The 14,347-nt window shown below is 45.6% G+C and overlaps 1 protein-coding gene across 1 annotated transcript in view; it reads right to left on the bottom strand.

Annotated features, from left to right (window-relative positions):
* Window positions 1–14,347, bottom strand: part of insc (INSC spindle orientation adaptor protein) — a 178,965-nt gene that overhangs the window by 23,964 nt on the left and 140,654 nt on the right. Inside the window, exon 7 of the mRNA XM_080191577.1 lies at window positions 10,214–10,392. Within this exon, the coding sequence (XP_080047703.1) occupies window positions 10,214–10,392 (179 nt within the window). The remainder of the gene's footprint in view (window positions 1–10,213; window positions 10,393–14,347) is intronic.

The following is a 14,347-nucleotide window of genomic DNA, read 5'->3' on the forward strand; positions in this document are numbered from 1 at the left end:
AGGGATTGAGTAACCATAACCAAAGAGATGGGCTTTAAGAAGAGTAGAGTAGAGTAGGATGAGTAGAGAAACATAAAAGTTTGAGAGAATTGTAGAGCATGCGGCTGATAGGCATGGCCTCCAAAGTTTGGGATGAAAGGAGGCACAAGTAGAAAATAGGCAAAAAAATCAGAGGGACGGGTAAGGAAAGGGTTGTAGAGCTGGAGGAAGTTATTTTCTAATCATAGAATCTACAGTGCAGAAGGAGGCCATTTGGCCCATTCAGCCTGCACTGACCACAATCCCACCCAGGTCATAAGAACATAAGAAATAGGAGCAGGAGTAGGCCATCTAGCCCTTCGAGCCTGCCCCGCCATTCAATAAGATCATGGCTGATCTGTCGTGTCTCAGTTCGACCTTCCCGCCCTCTCCCCATAACCCTTAATCCCCTTGCCTATCAAAAACCTATCAACCCGCGTCTTAAGAGCATAAGAAATAGGAGCAGGAGTAGGCCTCTAGCCCTTCGAGCCTGCCCTGCCATTCAACAAGATCATGGCTGAACTGAAGTGGCTCAGTTTCACTTTCCCACTTTCTCCCCACAACCCTTAATCCCCTTGCCTACCAAAAACCCATCAACCCGCGTCTTAAATATATTTAGCGAGGTAGCCTCCACCACTTCAACGGGCAGAGAATTCCAGAGATTCACCACCCTTTGAGTGAAGAAGTTCCTCCTCAACTCCGTTCTAAACCGCCCCTCCCCTTATCTTGAGGCTGTGCCCTGTAGTCCTGCTGTCCTTTCTGAGCGGGAAGAGCCTCTCCACCTCTATTCTATCCATCCCTTTCATCATCTTATATGTCTCAATGAGATCTCCCCTCATCCTTCTAAACTCTAACGAGTACAAGCCCAGTCTGTTCAGCCTCTCCTCATAGCTCAACCCCCTCAACTCCGGTATCAGCCTAGTGAACCTCCTCTGCACTCCCTCCAAGGCCAAAATATCCTTGCGCAGGTGCGGTGACCAAAACTGCACACAGTACTCCAGCTGCGGCCTTACCAGTGCCCTATACAGTTGCAGCAAGACCTCCCTACTTTTATATTCAATCCCCCTCGCTATGAAGGCCAGCATCCCATTCGCCTTCTTGATCACCTGCTGCACCTGCAGGCTGGGTTTTTACGACTAATGCACAAGGACCCCCAGTCCCCTCTGCACCGTAGCATGCTGCAGCTTTTCGCCCTGTAAGTAGTAGTCCTTCCTACCATTATTCCCACCAAAGTGGATAACCTCACACTTGCCAACACCGTATTCCATCTGCCAGGTCCTCGGCCACTCACTCAGCCTATCCAGATCCCTCTGCACACTTTCCGCACTCTCCGCACAATTTGCCACTCCACTTATCTTTGTGTCATCAGCAAACTTTGACACCTTACACTCGGTTTCCTCCTCCAGATCATCCATATAAATGAACATAAGAACATAAGAAATAGGAGCAGGAGTAGGCCATCTAGCCCTTTGAGCCTGCCCCGCCATTCAATAAGATCATGGCTGATCTGTCATGGCTCAGTTCCACATTCCCGCCCTCTCCCCATAACCCTTAATCCCCTCTCTTATCAAAAACCCATCAACCCGCGTCTTAAAAATATTTAGTGAGGTAGCCTCCACCACTTCAACGGGCAGAGAATTCCAGAGATTCACCACCCTTTGAGTGAAGAAATTCTTCCTCAACTCCGTTCTAAACCGCCCCCCCTTTATCTTGAGGCTGTGCCCCCTAGTCCTACTGTCCTTTCTGAGCGGGAAGAGTCTCTCCACCTCCATCCTATCCATCCCATTCATCATCTTATACGTCTCAATGAGATCTCCCCTCATTCTTCTAAACTCTAACGAGTACAAGCCTAGTTTATTCAGCCTCTCCTCATAGCTCAATCCCCTCAACTCTGGCATCAGCCTAGTAAACCTCCTCTGCACTCCCTCCAAGGCCAAAATATCCTTGCGTAAGTACGGCGACCAAAACTGCACACAGTACTCCAGCTGCGGCCTCACCAATGCCCTATATAGCTGCAGCAAGACCTCCCTACTTTTATATTCAATCCCCCTCACTATGAAGGCCAGCATCCCATTCGCCTTCCTGACAACCTGCTGCACCTGCAAGCTGGGTTTTTGCGACTCATGCACAAGGACCCCGAGGTCCCTCTGCACCGTCGCCTGCTGCAGTTTTTCGCCACGTAAGTAATAATCCTTCCTACCATTATTCCTACCAAAGTGGACCACCTCACACTTGCCAACATTAAATTCCATTTGCCATTTCCTGGCCCATTCACCCAGCCTATCTAGATCCTTCTGTAGACTCTCCACACCCTCCACGCAATTTGCCGTTCCACCAATCTTGGTGTCATCAGCAAATTTCGACACCATACACTTGGTTCCCTCCTCCAGATCATCTATACAAATGGTAAATAGCTGAGGCCCCAGCACCGACCCCTGGGGCACTCCACTAGTCACCAACCGCCAATCCGAATAGCACCCATTGACCCCCACTCTCTGCCTCCTATTTGACAACCAATCCTCTATCCACGCTAACACCCTACCCCCAACTCCATGTCCCCTGACCTTCTGCAATAACCTCTTGTGAGGTACCTTGTCAAACGCCTTCTGAAAATCAAGAAAGACCACATCCACCGGCTCTCCTCTATCCACCGCCCTAGACACATCCTCATAGAACTCCAGTAAGTTTGTCAGACACGACTTCCCCTTAACGAAACCATGCTGCGTCTGCTCTATCAAGCAATTCCCCTCAAGATGCCTCGCTATTTCCTCCTCGATGACGGATTCTAACATTTTACCTACAACAGACGTTAAACTAACCGGCCTATAATTCCCTGCCTTTTGCCCGGCACCCTTCTTAAACAACGGCGTAACATTAGCCGCTTTCCAATCTTCCGGCACTTCCCCGAAATCCAGCGACGTCTGGAAAATAACCACCAAGGTATCCACTATCACCTCCGCCATTTCTTTCAGAACCCTCAGATGCATTCCATCCGGTCCTGGGGACTTGTCCACAATCAGCCCCTCCAGTCTGTCGAGCACCGCCTCTCTAGTAACAATAATGTCATTGAGACCCTCCAGTCCTACCACCTTTCCATCTCTAACACCCGGCAAATTATTCACGTCCTCCTCCCTGAAGACAGAAACAAAAAAGTTATTCAAGACCTCAGCCATTTCCCCATCCCCTACCACTAAGTCCCCCTTCTCATCCTCTAAGGGTCCAACATTCACCCGAGCCAGCCTCTTCCTTTTTATATATTTATAAAAACTCTTGCTATCCTTTTTCATATTAAGCGCTAGCCCAGCTTCATAGTTTCTCCTACCCTTCTTCATCAAATTCTTTGTCAATCTTTGTTGACATTTAAACCTCTCCCAATCCTCTTCTCGCCCACTACTCTTAGCTACTCTAAACACCTCCGCTTTTAATTTAACACTTTCCTTCACCTCCTTCGTTATCCACGGCTTATTACCTCTCCTCCTATGGTCCTTTTTGACCATCGGAATAAATTTCTGCTGAGCACCAAGAAAGATCTCCTTAAAGATCCTCCACTGCCCCTAGCAGACCTACCTCCCAACGCGCTCCCCCAGTCCACATTCGCCAATTCTTCTCTCATCCTACCGTACTCCCCTCTGTTCAAACAAAGGACGCGTGTCCGGGAACCCACTTTCTCCTCCTCCATCTGCACCAGAAACTCCACCATACAATGATCACTCTCCCCAAGAGGATCCTTCACTGCAAGGTCCCTAATTCTACCCGCCTCATTACATAACAGGCCACCAGATCATATCCATTTGTGCTGATCTGCACCACCAGCTCATTCACTTTGTTCCGAATGCTTTGTGCAGGCAACCTCCACCACTTCAACGGGCAGAGAATTCCAGAGATTCACCACCCTTTGAGTGAAGAAGTTCCTCCTCAACTCCGTTCTAAACCGTCCCCCCTTTATCTTGAGGCTGTGCCCTCTAGTCCTACTGTCCTTTCTGAGCGGGAAGAGCCTCTCCACCTCGATCCTATCCATCCCATTCATCATCTTATATGTCTCAATGAGATCTCCCCTCATTCTTCTAAACCCTAACGAGTACAAGCCAAGTTTATTCAGCCTCTCCTCATAGTTCAACCCCCTCAACTCCGGTATCAGCCTAGTGAACCTCCTCTGCACTCCCTCCAAGGCCAAAATATCCTTGCGTAAGTGCGGCGACCCAAACTGCACACAGTACTCCAGCTGCGGCCTCACCAATGCCCTATACAGCTGCAGCAAGATCTCCCTACTTTTATATTCAATCCCCCTCGCTATGAAGGCCAGCATCCCATTTGCCTTCCTGACCACCTGCTGCACCTGCAGGCTGGGTTTTTGCGACTCATGCACAAGGACCCCGAGGTCCCTCTGCACCGTTGCATGCTGCAGTTCTTCGCCATGTAAGTAATAGTCCTTCCTACCATTATTCCTACCAAAGTGGACAACTTCATGCTTGCCAACATTAAATTCCATTTGCCAGTTCCTGGCCCATTCACCCAGCCTATCGAGATCCTTCTGCAGACTTTTCACACCCTCCGCACAATTTGCCGTTCCACCAATCTTGGTGTCATCAGCAAATTTCGACACCCTACACTCGGTTCCCTCCTCCAGATCATCTATATAAATGGTAAATAGCTGAGGCCCCAGCACCCACCCCTGGGGCACTCCACTAGTCACCAACCGCCAATCCGAATAGCACCCATTGACCCCCACTCTCTGCCTCCTATTTGACAGCCAATCCCCTATCCACGCTAACACCCTACCCCCAACTCCATGCCCCCTGACCTTCTGTAATAACCTCTTGTGAGGCACCTTATCAAACGCCTTCTGAAAATCAAGAAACACCACATCCACCGGCTCTCCTCTATCCACCGCCCTAGACACATCCTTATAGAACTCCAATAAATTCGTCAGACACGACTTTCCCTTAACAAAACCGTGCTGCGTCTGCTCTATCAAACAATTCTCCTCAAGATGCCTCACTATTTTCTCCTTGATCACGGATTCTAATATTTTACCTACAACAGATGTTAAACTAACCGGCCTATAATTCCCTGCCTTTTGCCTGGCACCCTTCTTAAACAACGGTGTAACATTAGCCGTTTTCCAATCTTCCGGCACTTCCCCGGAATCCAGCGACGTTTGGAAAATAGTCACCAAGGCATCCACTATCACCTCCGCCATTACTTTCAGAACCCTCGGATGCATTCCATCCGGTCCCGGGGACTTGTCCACAATCAGTCCCTCCAGTCTTTCGAGCACTGCCTCTCTAGTACAATAATGTCATTCAGGCCCTCCACTCCTACCATCTTTCCATCGCTAACACCCGGCAAATTATTCACGTCCTCCTCCGTGAAGACAGAAACAAAAAAGTTATTCAAGGCTTCAGCCATTTCCCCATCCCCTACCACTAAGTCCCCCCTCTCATACTCTAAGGGTCCAACATTCACCCTAGTCAGCCTCTTCCTTTTTATATATTTATAAAAACTCTTGCTATCCTTTTTTATATTAAGCGCTAGCCCAGCTTCATAGTTTATCCTATCCTTCTTTATCAACTTCTTTGTCATTCTTTGTTGATATTTAAACCTCTCCCAATCCTCTTCTCGCCCACTACTCTTAGCTACTCTAAACGTCTCCGCTTTTAATTTAACACTTTCCTTTACCTCCTTCATTATCCACGGCTGATTATCTCTCCTCCTATGATCCTTTTTAACTATCGGAATAAATTTCTGCTGAGCACCAAAAAAGATCTCCTTAAAGATCCTCCACTGTTCCTCAGCAGACCTACCTTCCAACGCACTCCCCCAATCAACATTCGCCAATTCCTCTCTCATCCTATCGTACTCCCCTCTGTTCAAACAAAGGACACATGTCCGGGAACCCACTTTCTCCTCCTCCATCTGCATCAGAAACTCCACCATACAATGATCACTCTTCCCAAGAGGATCCTTCACCACAAGGTCCCTAATTCTTCCTGCCTCATTACATAACACCAGATCCAAGATAGCTCGCTCCCTCGTCGGCTCCAACACACACTGTTCAAGGAAACTATCCCGGCAGCATTCCAAGAACTCTTCCTCAAGCCCATCGCGTCCAACATGGGTCGACCAATCAATATGTAGATTGAAATCCCCCATAATTACCGCTGTTCCATTCCTGCACGCCGCATTTATTTGCGCGTTGACAGCCCGCCCCACCTCCAGATCATTATTTGGGGACCTATGGAGGACACCCACCAGCGTCTTCCTCCCTTTGCTGTTCCTAATTTCCACCCACAACGATTCCACTTTCTGCTCTTTGGCTCCTATATCATCCCTTACTACCACCTTGATGCTATCCTTAATCAGCAGAGCTACGCCCCCCGCCTTTTCCCTCCTGCCTATCCTTCCTAAACACTTGATACCCCTGGACATTCAGCTCCCAGTCCCTGTCACCTTGCAGCTACGTCTCTGTAATGGCCACCAGATCATATCCATTTGCGCTGATCTGCGCCACCAGCTCACTCACTTTATTCCGAATGCTTCATGCCTTCATCCCAGCCTTCACCAGTACCCTATTTGCCGGAACGCCACCAACCTTCCTCACGCCCCCTACTCCCTTTATTATTGGGACATCCTTGGCCTCTTCCCTTACCTGTACCCTCTCCTTTACTTTTGACCCTGTAATTTCACCTACCCTCGCACCCTCCCCCCCACTCCCCCTAATTAGTTTAAAGCCCTATCTACAGTCCTATCTACACGATTTGCCAGGACTCTGGTCCCAGCACGGTTCAGAACAACCCCATCCCACCTGAACAGGTCCCACCTACCCCAATACTGGTGCCAATGCCCCATAAATTCAAACCCATTCCTCCCACACCAATCCCTGAGCCACCCATTCACTTCCTTAATCTTATCAACCCTACGCCTGTCTGCACACGGTTCAGACAGTAGTCCAGAGATAACCACCTTGTCGGTTCTACTTTTTATTTCCATTCCCAGCTTTTCATACTCCCTCCCCAGATCCTCAGTTTGCATTTTGCCTACGTCGTTGGCACCCACATGGTGATAGGACCCATATGGGTCCATATGGGCCCATATGGGTCCTATCCCCATAACCCCACATATTTACCTTCCTAGCCCTCTGACACTAAGGGGCAACTTATAACGACCAACCAACCTAACCCGCATATCTTTGGAGTGTGGGAGAAAAACCGGAGCACCTAGAGGAAACCCACACAAACATGGGGAGAACATGCAAACTCCACACAGACAGTGACCCGAGGCCAGAATCGAACCTGGGTCTGTGACGCTGTGAGCCAGCTAACCACTGTGCCGCCCACTGTGGAGATAGGTAGGGGTACTGATTTGGTTAGGTCTTCAATAATGTCAGGAAGGTTATGGAATTATCAGAATGGGAACAGATTCTATTGCAATGCTCAAGCAGGTAGCACATTTAACAACATTTAACCAAAGGAAGTTAAGATTGGGTGACAGACCAATAGTTTGATGAACAATCATATTGATAAATTAACAGAATTAGTCAGACTTGACTGTAGATGATAGGCAACATGAATGGTATCCAATTAGTAGACAATATCGAAAAGAGAATCTATCCTGAGCTATATGAAGCCATGTGACAGTGTTAAGAAAAGATTTAATCATCAGTGGTGCCATCTCTCAGATGAGACATGAAACCTAATTGATCCTTGGTGTCTGTCTGGTCTAGAGTTTAAAGTGGTTGCTAAAATGGTACCAAAACATATTAGTGCCAAAGAAGAACAGATTTTTCCCAGTGATTCTGGTCAACATTCCTCCCTCAACCAATATTAGCACAAGCAGATGTACTGGCAATTAGCCTTGCTGCTATTCGGGGAATCTTGCTGGTTGCAAATAGCAGCTCAAATAACAACAATTGCTACATTCAGAATGAATCATTTTAAGTGATGCTATTTGAATTATTTCTAAGAAATAAGGTAAGATATGATATAAGTACAAGACTATATTCCCATGTGGTCTGGAACAAGAGGATATATTATAGAAGAGCTTGATCTGTTATTTCAGGAGCATCAGCTACATATATAAATACGCTCTACGTTTCAATTTGAGCTACTTTATGCTGTAATTATTAACAAATATATAATTTATTATAAATCTTCTTCAGTCAGATCGACGAAGATAGAAACCCTAGAGGTTTATTTACAAAATCCTTGCATCTTGATTTCAAGATCATTAATAAGCTCACAAAATATTTTCCATCACAGCAGTGATCTAATAGAGCTGTATTCTCTCTTTCTGTTCTCATTAAATGCTTCACAAAACATTTAATAATCAGCAGTTAATTCCACACAGAGTGAACTCTGAATCAACACAAAAAACAGGAAATATTAGGCTGGATAAAATTATTCTTTGACCCATCATTCAAAAATAATTAATCTGCAAATTCCTGCATTGCAGTCAGTAAAGTCTTTAATTTCACTATTAAAGCCAGCAAAAAATACTTCGGAAAAAGTTATGTTCACAGACACTCAAAAACCTCGGAGGCCATCTTTGATCAGCTCATTTCCCAACCTACACAGAGAACAAGAAATTCTGAGTTTTTTTTTCCCTTGAGGTGCTCAGGACAGTGGAGACACACAACATTCTCAGTAAAGGCCAACAACACTGTCTCACTCCAAGTATCACTAGCCTTTAGTCAACAGTATAAAGCTAATAGACATTAACTTTGAAAGAGGATGCAAAATCGATGGCGCAGCGGTTAGCACTGCTACCTCACAGTGCTAGGGATCTGGGTTCGATTTTTGGCTTGGGTCACAGTCTGCACATTGTCTGCGAGGGTTTCTTCTGGGTGCTCCAGTTTCCTCCCACTGTCCGAAAGACATGCTGGTTAGGTGCATTGGCCCTGCTAAATTCACCCTCAATGCAGCCAAACAGGCGCCAGAGTATGGCAACCAGGAGATTTTCACAGTAACTTCATTGCAGTGTTAATGTATGCCTACCTGTGACACTAATAAATAAAATTACACGAGTAATGGAACAAATAATTAAAATCAGCATCAGTATTTTGATGTGAGAGCTATCAGTTTCACAGGAACAAAGGCCTAAGTGGACTCCATCTGCACTAAAATACTACTTTTAACTGAAATAGAAAAGCAAGTTTTGTACAGTTAGATTTGCAAAAAGTTAGTGATGCTTTAATTCTGATCTGCAGAATGCAATGTTGCTGAAAACTGGCTGTGCTGAGTTACGTGCTACAAAGTGAGGTAAAGCTTCTGATTTTTTTATCCCTTTTGGCTAGTTAGCCCTTTAGATCAACAACAAGTCCCTGATGTAGATTTCATTCTGCTGTAGGAAACACTGACTCCTTTGAACTGTTCTTCTTTGTAAGTTAACATGGCCAATATTTGGCAGGGCAGAATTCACTGGTTCTCCAGTGCTTTTTCTAGACGGCTGCTGCTTGTGCAAATCCCCCCAAATTCACAGCAGGCCATCACTCCCGCAACTTGCCACTCAAGTCTATTCGGTTTTCTTTCAAAGTACTTTCCAATAGCGTAGTTGGGATGACTTGCATTTCACTAGCAATTTCAGAATTCCACAGGGATAACTATGTTGGAATGCTGGAAGTAAAAATGTAACACAAAAAAAATGCAGGACAATTGAGATAAAATTATATATGGAGTTTTAAAGTACTGTTCCAGAATTAAAACGGCTGGAAGGAGCATAAATTCGCAAACTGTGAATTCAATTCTGTGATTCTGACATCTGCTTTGGTGCATATTCTTGTATGTGTTGTGAAAACGAGGATGGGAGAAAGCATTTACCAACTTGTTTTCTCCATGTGAGAATGGCTGCACAATTGATATCACAACTATGCTGCAATCGAAACTAAGGTCTCTGCATCCCAGAGATGGTATTTTATGACCTCGCTGGGGTGAGGCTCATGGAATCCTACCCGGGGCCAATGGAGAGTTCCATTCTGCGAGCCGTGCCTGCCCCAATTCTCGGGCAGGCATGATGGTAAAATTCTCCGCACTCCATATCGTTAAATGTGCAGACACAAACAGAATTAATTTTCAGAAGGGAATTTCCATGCACATTTTTTTTTGGTTCATATTCTACCATTAGCTCTTTAATAAGGCTTCAAATAGATTCCATTATTCCGCGTACGGTTATGATCAATGCTTGATCTAAATGCGGTAACCTGATCTTTGGAGTAAGGAGTGTCAACTCTCTGCGGGTCCCGACAGGCTTCGATAAGAATTTTTGTTGCGTTCAGTTGCAACAGAATCTCACAGGCCATTGAATCAAAGAATGTGATGTTGGCAAGAGCGGCAGAAGCCAGCAGGAACACTTCATTCGATGAAGCATCTTTGCATAAATCTATGAGAAAAGAATAAAGGTTTTATATCATTACAGAGACTTCAGTGGAAGTAAATACACCTTTTCCATTTCATATTAGCTCAATTTCAACAGAAAATAGTTACGCATACTTATTATATTGCCTATATTCTTCGGCGGAACATTTTAAATTAAATAGCACATCCGACGTGAAGATGTATTAATTTGTACTGCCAAAAGCCTCTCGAGTTTTGCTTTTCTTAAAATATTACATTAAAAGCATGATGTAGTACGGTTAGTAAAACACATAATACAGATTAATATTGATTGCGTTATTCACGTTATTTTATCTTCCACAGTACTGAGATTTCTTGTTAAGTAGATGCTTTGGAAATAGGATTTAGCACTGTGCAGTTGGTAAGTAAAGCACCTGGGGATTTATGCAATCACTAAGCTAGCAATAAGTTATTTTTAAAATTCTTCCAGGACAAGTGATAATCCCAGCAGAGAAGGATGTGGCTGTGTGACAGCTGGGGGTTTATTAGTACAGTAAATTACTGTAAAATGTGGGATTAATGCATACTAATTTAAAATACTAATTGAAAATATTTTGTATTCTATTATTTCTCATCCCAAACTGGCCAGTTTGCCTTGCACAAGAACAACTCTTTGACAAATAATGCCATCTGCAGGAATATTACAAATCTTACCCTGTTCAACAATTCTGCTAAAGAATGTTTGTCTTTATCGGAGTGAAAGCATCCCTTGTTAGATAACTGCAAGATGTCCTTGTTGAAATAGTTATATGGCCTCACTCCGGTTCCTCCTGGGTTAGCATGAACAGTATAAACCAGACTAAATTGGGTGCCAATTGATGCTAAAGTGGCAGTTTTACTTCAAGATCGGTGCTGGAAATCAAAGCACATCACACTGCTACAGTAAAGTCCTCTCTGAGGTCTGAGTGAGACATATTGGTGGAGCAAAGTAGAGGTCGCTTTGCTGTACATCTGACGTCACCTGAGAACACTTGAGTGGAACTTTATGGCCCACCCATCAGGCCAGGCTGTTAGACTTGAGGGGGGGAGGGGGTGGCAGTGGTGGAGACTGTCATGCCTATGGTGCTGTTCCTAGCACCTACCTACCTACCACCTTGCAACTTTACCAACAACGGGGCAGGTGTCAGGAAGTAAGCCAACTGAAGCCCTCAAGTGCCAGTTAATGGCCACTTTAAGGGCCTCTTACCATCGTTGTTGGGTTTGAAACTGTAGCAGGACAGAGCCATGTCAAGTCTGCAGTCTGGCTGCTTTTACTGCTCACACTGGTGGCCGGTTGAGTGTGAGGAATGAGCGATTGGAAGAGGGATCTTTTGAGCCCACCCCTTCCTCCCCACCGTGCCCAGCTGAAGTCCCATCCCAATGTCTTTCCCCCACTTCCCCAATTGTTTCCTTTCCCGTTGCCAGATCCACTCAGTTTCACCAAGTCCCTAGCTGCCAGCCTGGTACAGGTGGTATCTTACCACTTCCACTTACTTACACATCCAACTCCATTAGCAAGTGTCATTGGGGATTGCTGTAATCAGAACAGCGACCAAGTACTCTCACTGGCAGCAAAGAGCTGACAACCATTTCATTGGCTGGCAGTTGTCTGAGAAAGGACTTCCTCCCAAGTTGGTTATTGGGTGGGTGCAAGGCGAGCCAGCCAAGTGAGGATGAGCTTCGTCCTAACTTTTACGCCCAAGAATGGGAACACTGTCCTCATTACCCCGTGAAATCCAGAGCATGTAGTCTGAATTCCCACACCTGTGCTCTCATCCTTTCTTCCTAGGACCACAATATGATCCACCATTCACCCTGCCAGCCTTCACATTCAACAGATCATCTGTCGCCATTTCTGCGACCATCAAACACATCTTCCCTTCACCTTTCAGCATTCCAGAAAGACTGCTTTTTCAGATAGTCCTGGTCCACTGCCAAAACCCCTTCCCTATCCATGACAAGTGCAATACCTACCCTTTCACTCCCTCCCCTCTGGCTGTCAGAGCCCTAAACACTCCATCCAGTTATAGCGGTGAGTTACTTGGACATCTTTCAATTTATATTCACTGCTGTTTCATCCATGCTGGGGAGACCAAGCACAGGTTCATTTTTGCTGATTGCCTCTATTCAGTCTGCAAGCTTCATTTGATTTATTATTGTCACACGTATTAGTATACAGTGAAAAGTATTGCGTTATACAGACAAAGCATACCGTACATAAAGGAGGGAAGGTGACAGTGCAGAATGTAGTGTTACAATCATAGCTAGGGTGTAGGAAAAGATCAACTTAATATGAGGTAGATCCATCAAAAGCCTGACGGCAGCAGGTAAGAAGCTGTTCTCAAGTCGGTTCCCATATATCCTCAGATTTTTGTAACTTATTCCTGATGGAAGATGTCAGAAGAGAGAATGTTTAGTGTGCATGGGGTTCTTAATTATTGTGGCTGATTTTCCAAGACAGTGGGAGATGGAGTCAATGGATGAGAGGCTGGTTTGCCTAATGGACTGCGCTTCATGCACAACCTTTGTAGTTTCTTGCAGTCTTGATCAGATTAGAGGCCATACCAAACTGTGATACATCCGAAAAGGATGCCCTCTGTGGTACATCTCCAAATGTTGGTGAGGACTGTAATGGACATGCCAAATTTCTTTAGCCAGCTGAGAAAGTAAAGGTGTTAGTGGGCTTTCTTTACTATAGCACCAGCATGGAGGGATCAGGACAGGACGTTGGAGATCTGGGCACTTAGAAACTTGAAGCTCTCGACTATTTCCACTTCATCCTCATTGAAGGTGACAAAAGAGCAGCTGCAAGAGGGGAGAGGCAGCAATGGAGTGGCTACATTGGCAAGAGGTGATGAGGGAGCAACTGTAAGGGGAGAGAGACAGCTATGGAGTGGCTGCATTGGAGAGAGATGAGGGAGCAGCTGCGGTTGAGAGAGGCAGCAATGAGTGGCTGCATTCGAGAGCGGTGATAAGGGAGTAGCTATGAAGGGGAGCTGAGAGATTCTGAAGGAGGAGAGAGGGTCCATGGACAACCCTTCTTTTCAGCTTGATAATAGTTTTCCCCTAATGAGTTGAGGCTAGTGTGGAAGGGTGCTCAAAATGCATGGGAGCAGCAGGTAAATTAGCCCTTGAAAATGCCAGAATGATAAAGTGACAGATTCTGTAACAGCTAATCCTTCAGTTACAGGCTGTTCCCCTCCCATACTTGCTGCTGATTGGATCATTGGCGATCCTGTCAACATCAAACATTGGAGAGAAATACCCTATAATTGGAGCAGAAACAAGCACTGGCACTGTGATTGGCAGCTTGCACCCTCAGCCCCACAGCAGCAGCAGTCAGAGGGGCTGCAGGACAGGAGGGCAATTGAGAAGGTGGCTGAAAGAGGGGAGAGGAGAGGGGAGCAGCTCTGAAGCAGAGGAGAGCCTGCAAAGGGGTAAAGAGGCTGCAAAATGGCAGAGAGGCTGCAAAGAGGGGGGAGAAGTTGCGAGTGCGGGAGTTGGGGGTAAGAGACTGCAGGGAGGAGAGGCAGGCAGAATGAACTATTTTAAGCCCATCACCAAAGCAATACTACTGGGAGCCAGCAAAACATTCAGTCGTTGAGTTATTGAATTACTTGCAAATGAATGTGGAATTTCTAGCTTAAGTCACATAAATTCAAAAGTTTGTGCTACTGTATGGGGAAAAGTGTAGTGGATGTCATTGTAATAAACACTGTGTTAACTGGACAATTTAATACCGGAGGTTTATTTGATACGAAAGATTTGTATTTATGTGTTATCACATTTCAAAGTGTTTTAATACTGTGAAGTATTTGAGGTACAGTGAGGCAGACATGCGACCATGTTACATATACTAAGGTCCCAAACAGTAATGGATTACCTGTATTTTTGTAGTCTTTGTTATGGCCTTGGGACATCCTAAAGTACTTTACAGTCAGTGAAATATTTGGGAACGACAG

This window comes from Carcharhinus amblyrhynchos, chromosome 6, assembly GCF_965287045.1.
Source record: "Carcharhinus amblyrhynchos chromosome 6, sCarAmb.v2.hapA, whole genome shotgun sequence".
Classification (NCBI taxonomy): Eukaryota; Metazoa; Chordata; class Chondrichthyes; order Carcharhiniformes; family Carcharhinidae; genus Carcharhinus; species Carcharhinus amblyrhynchos.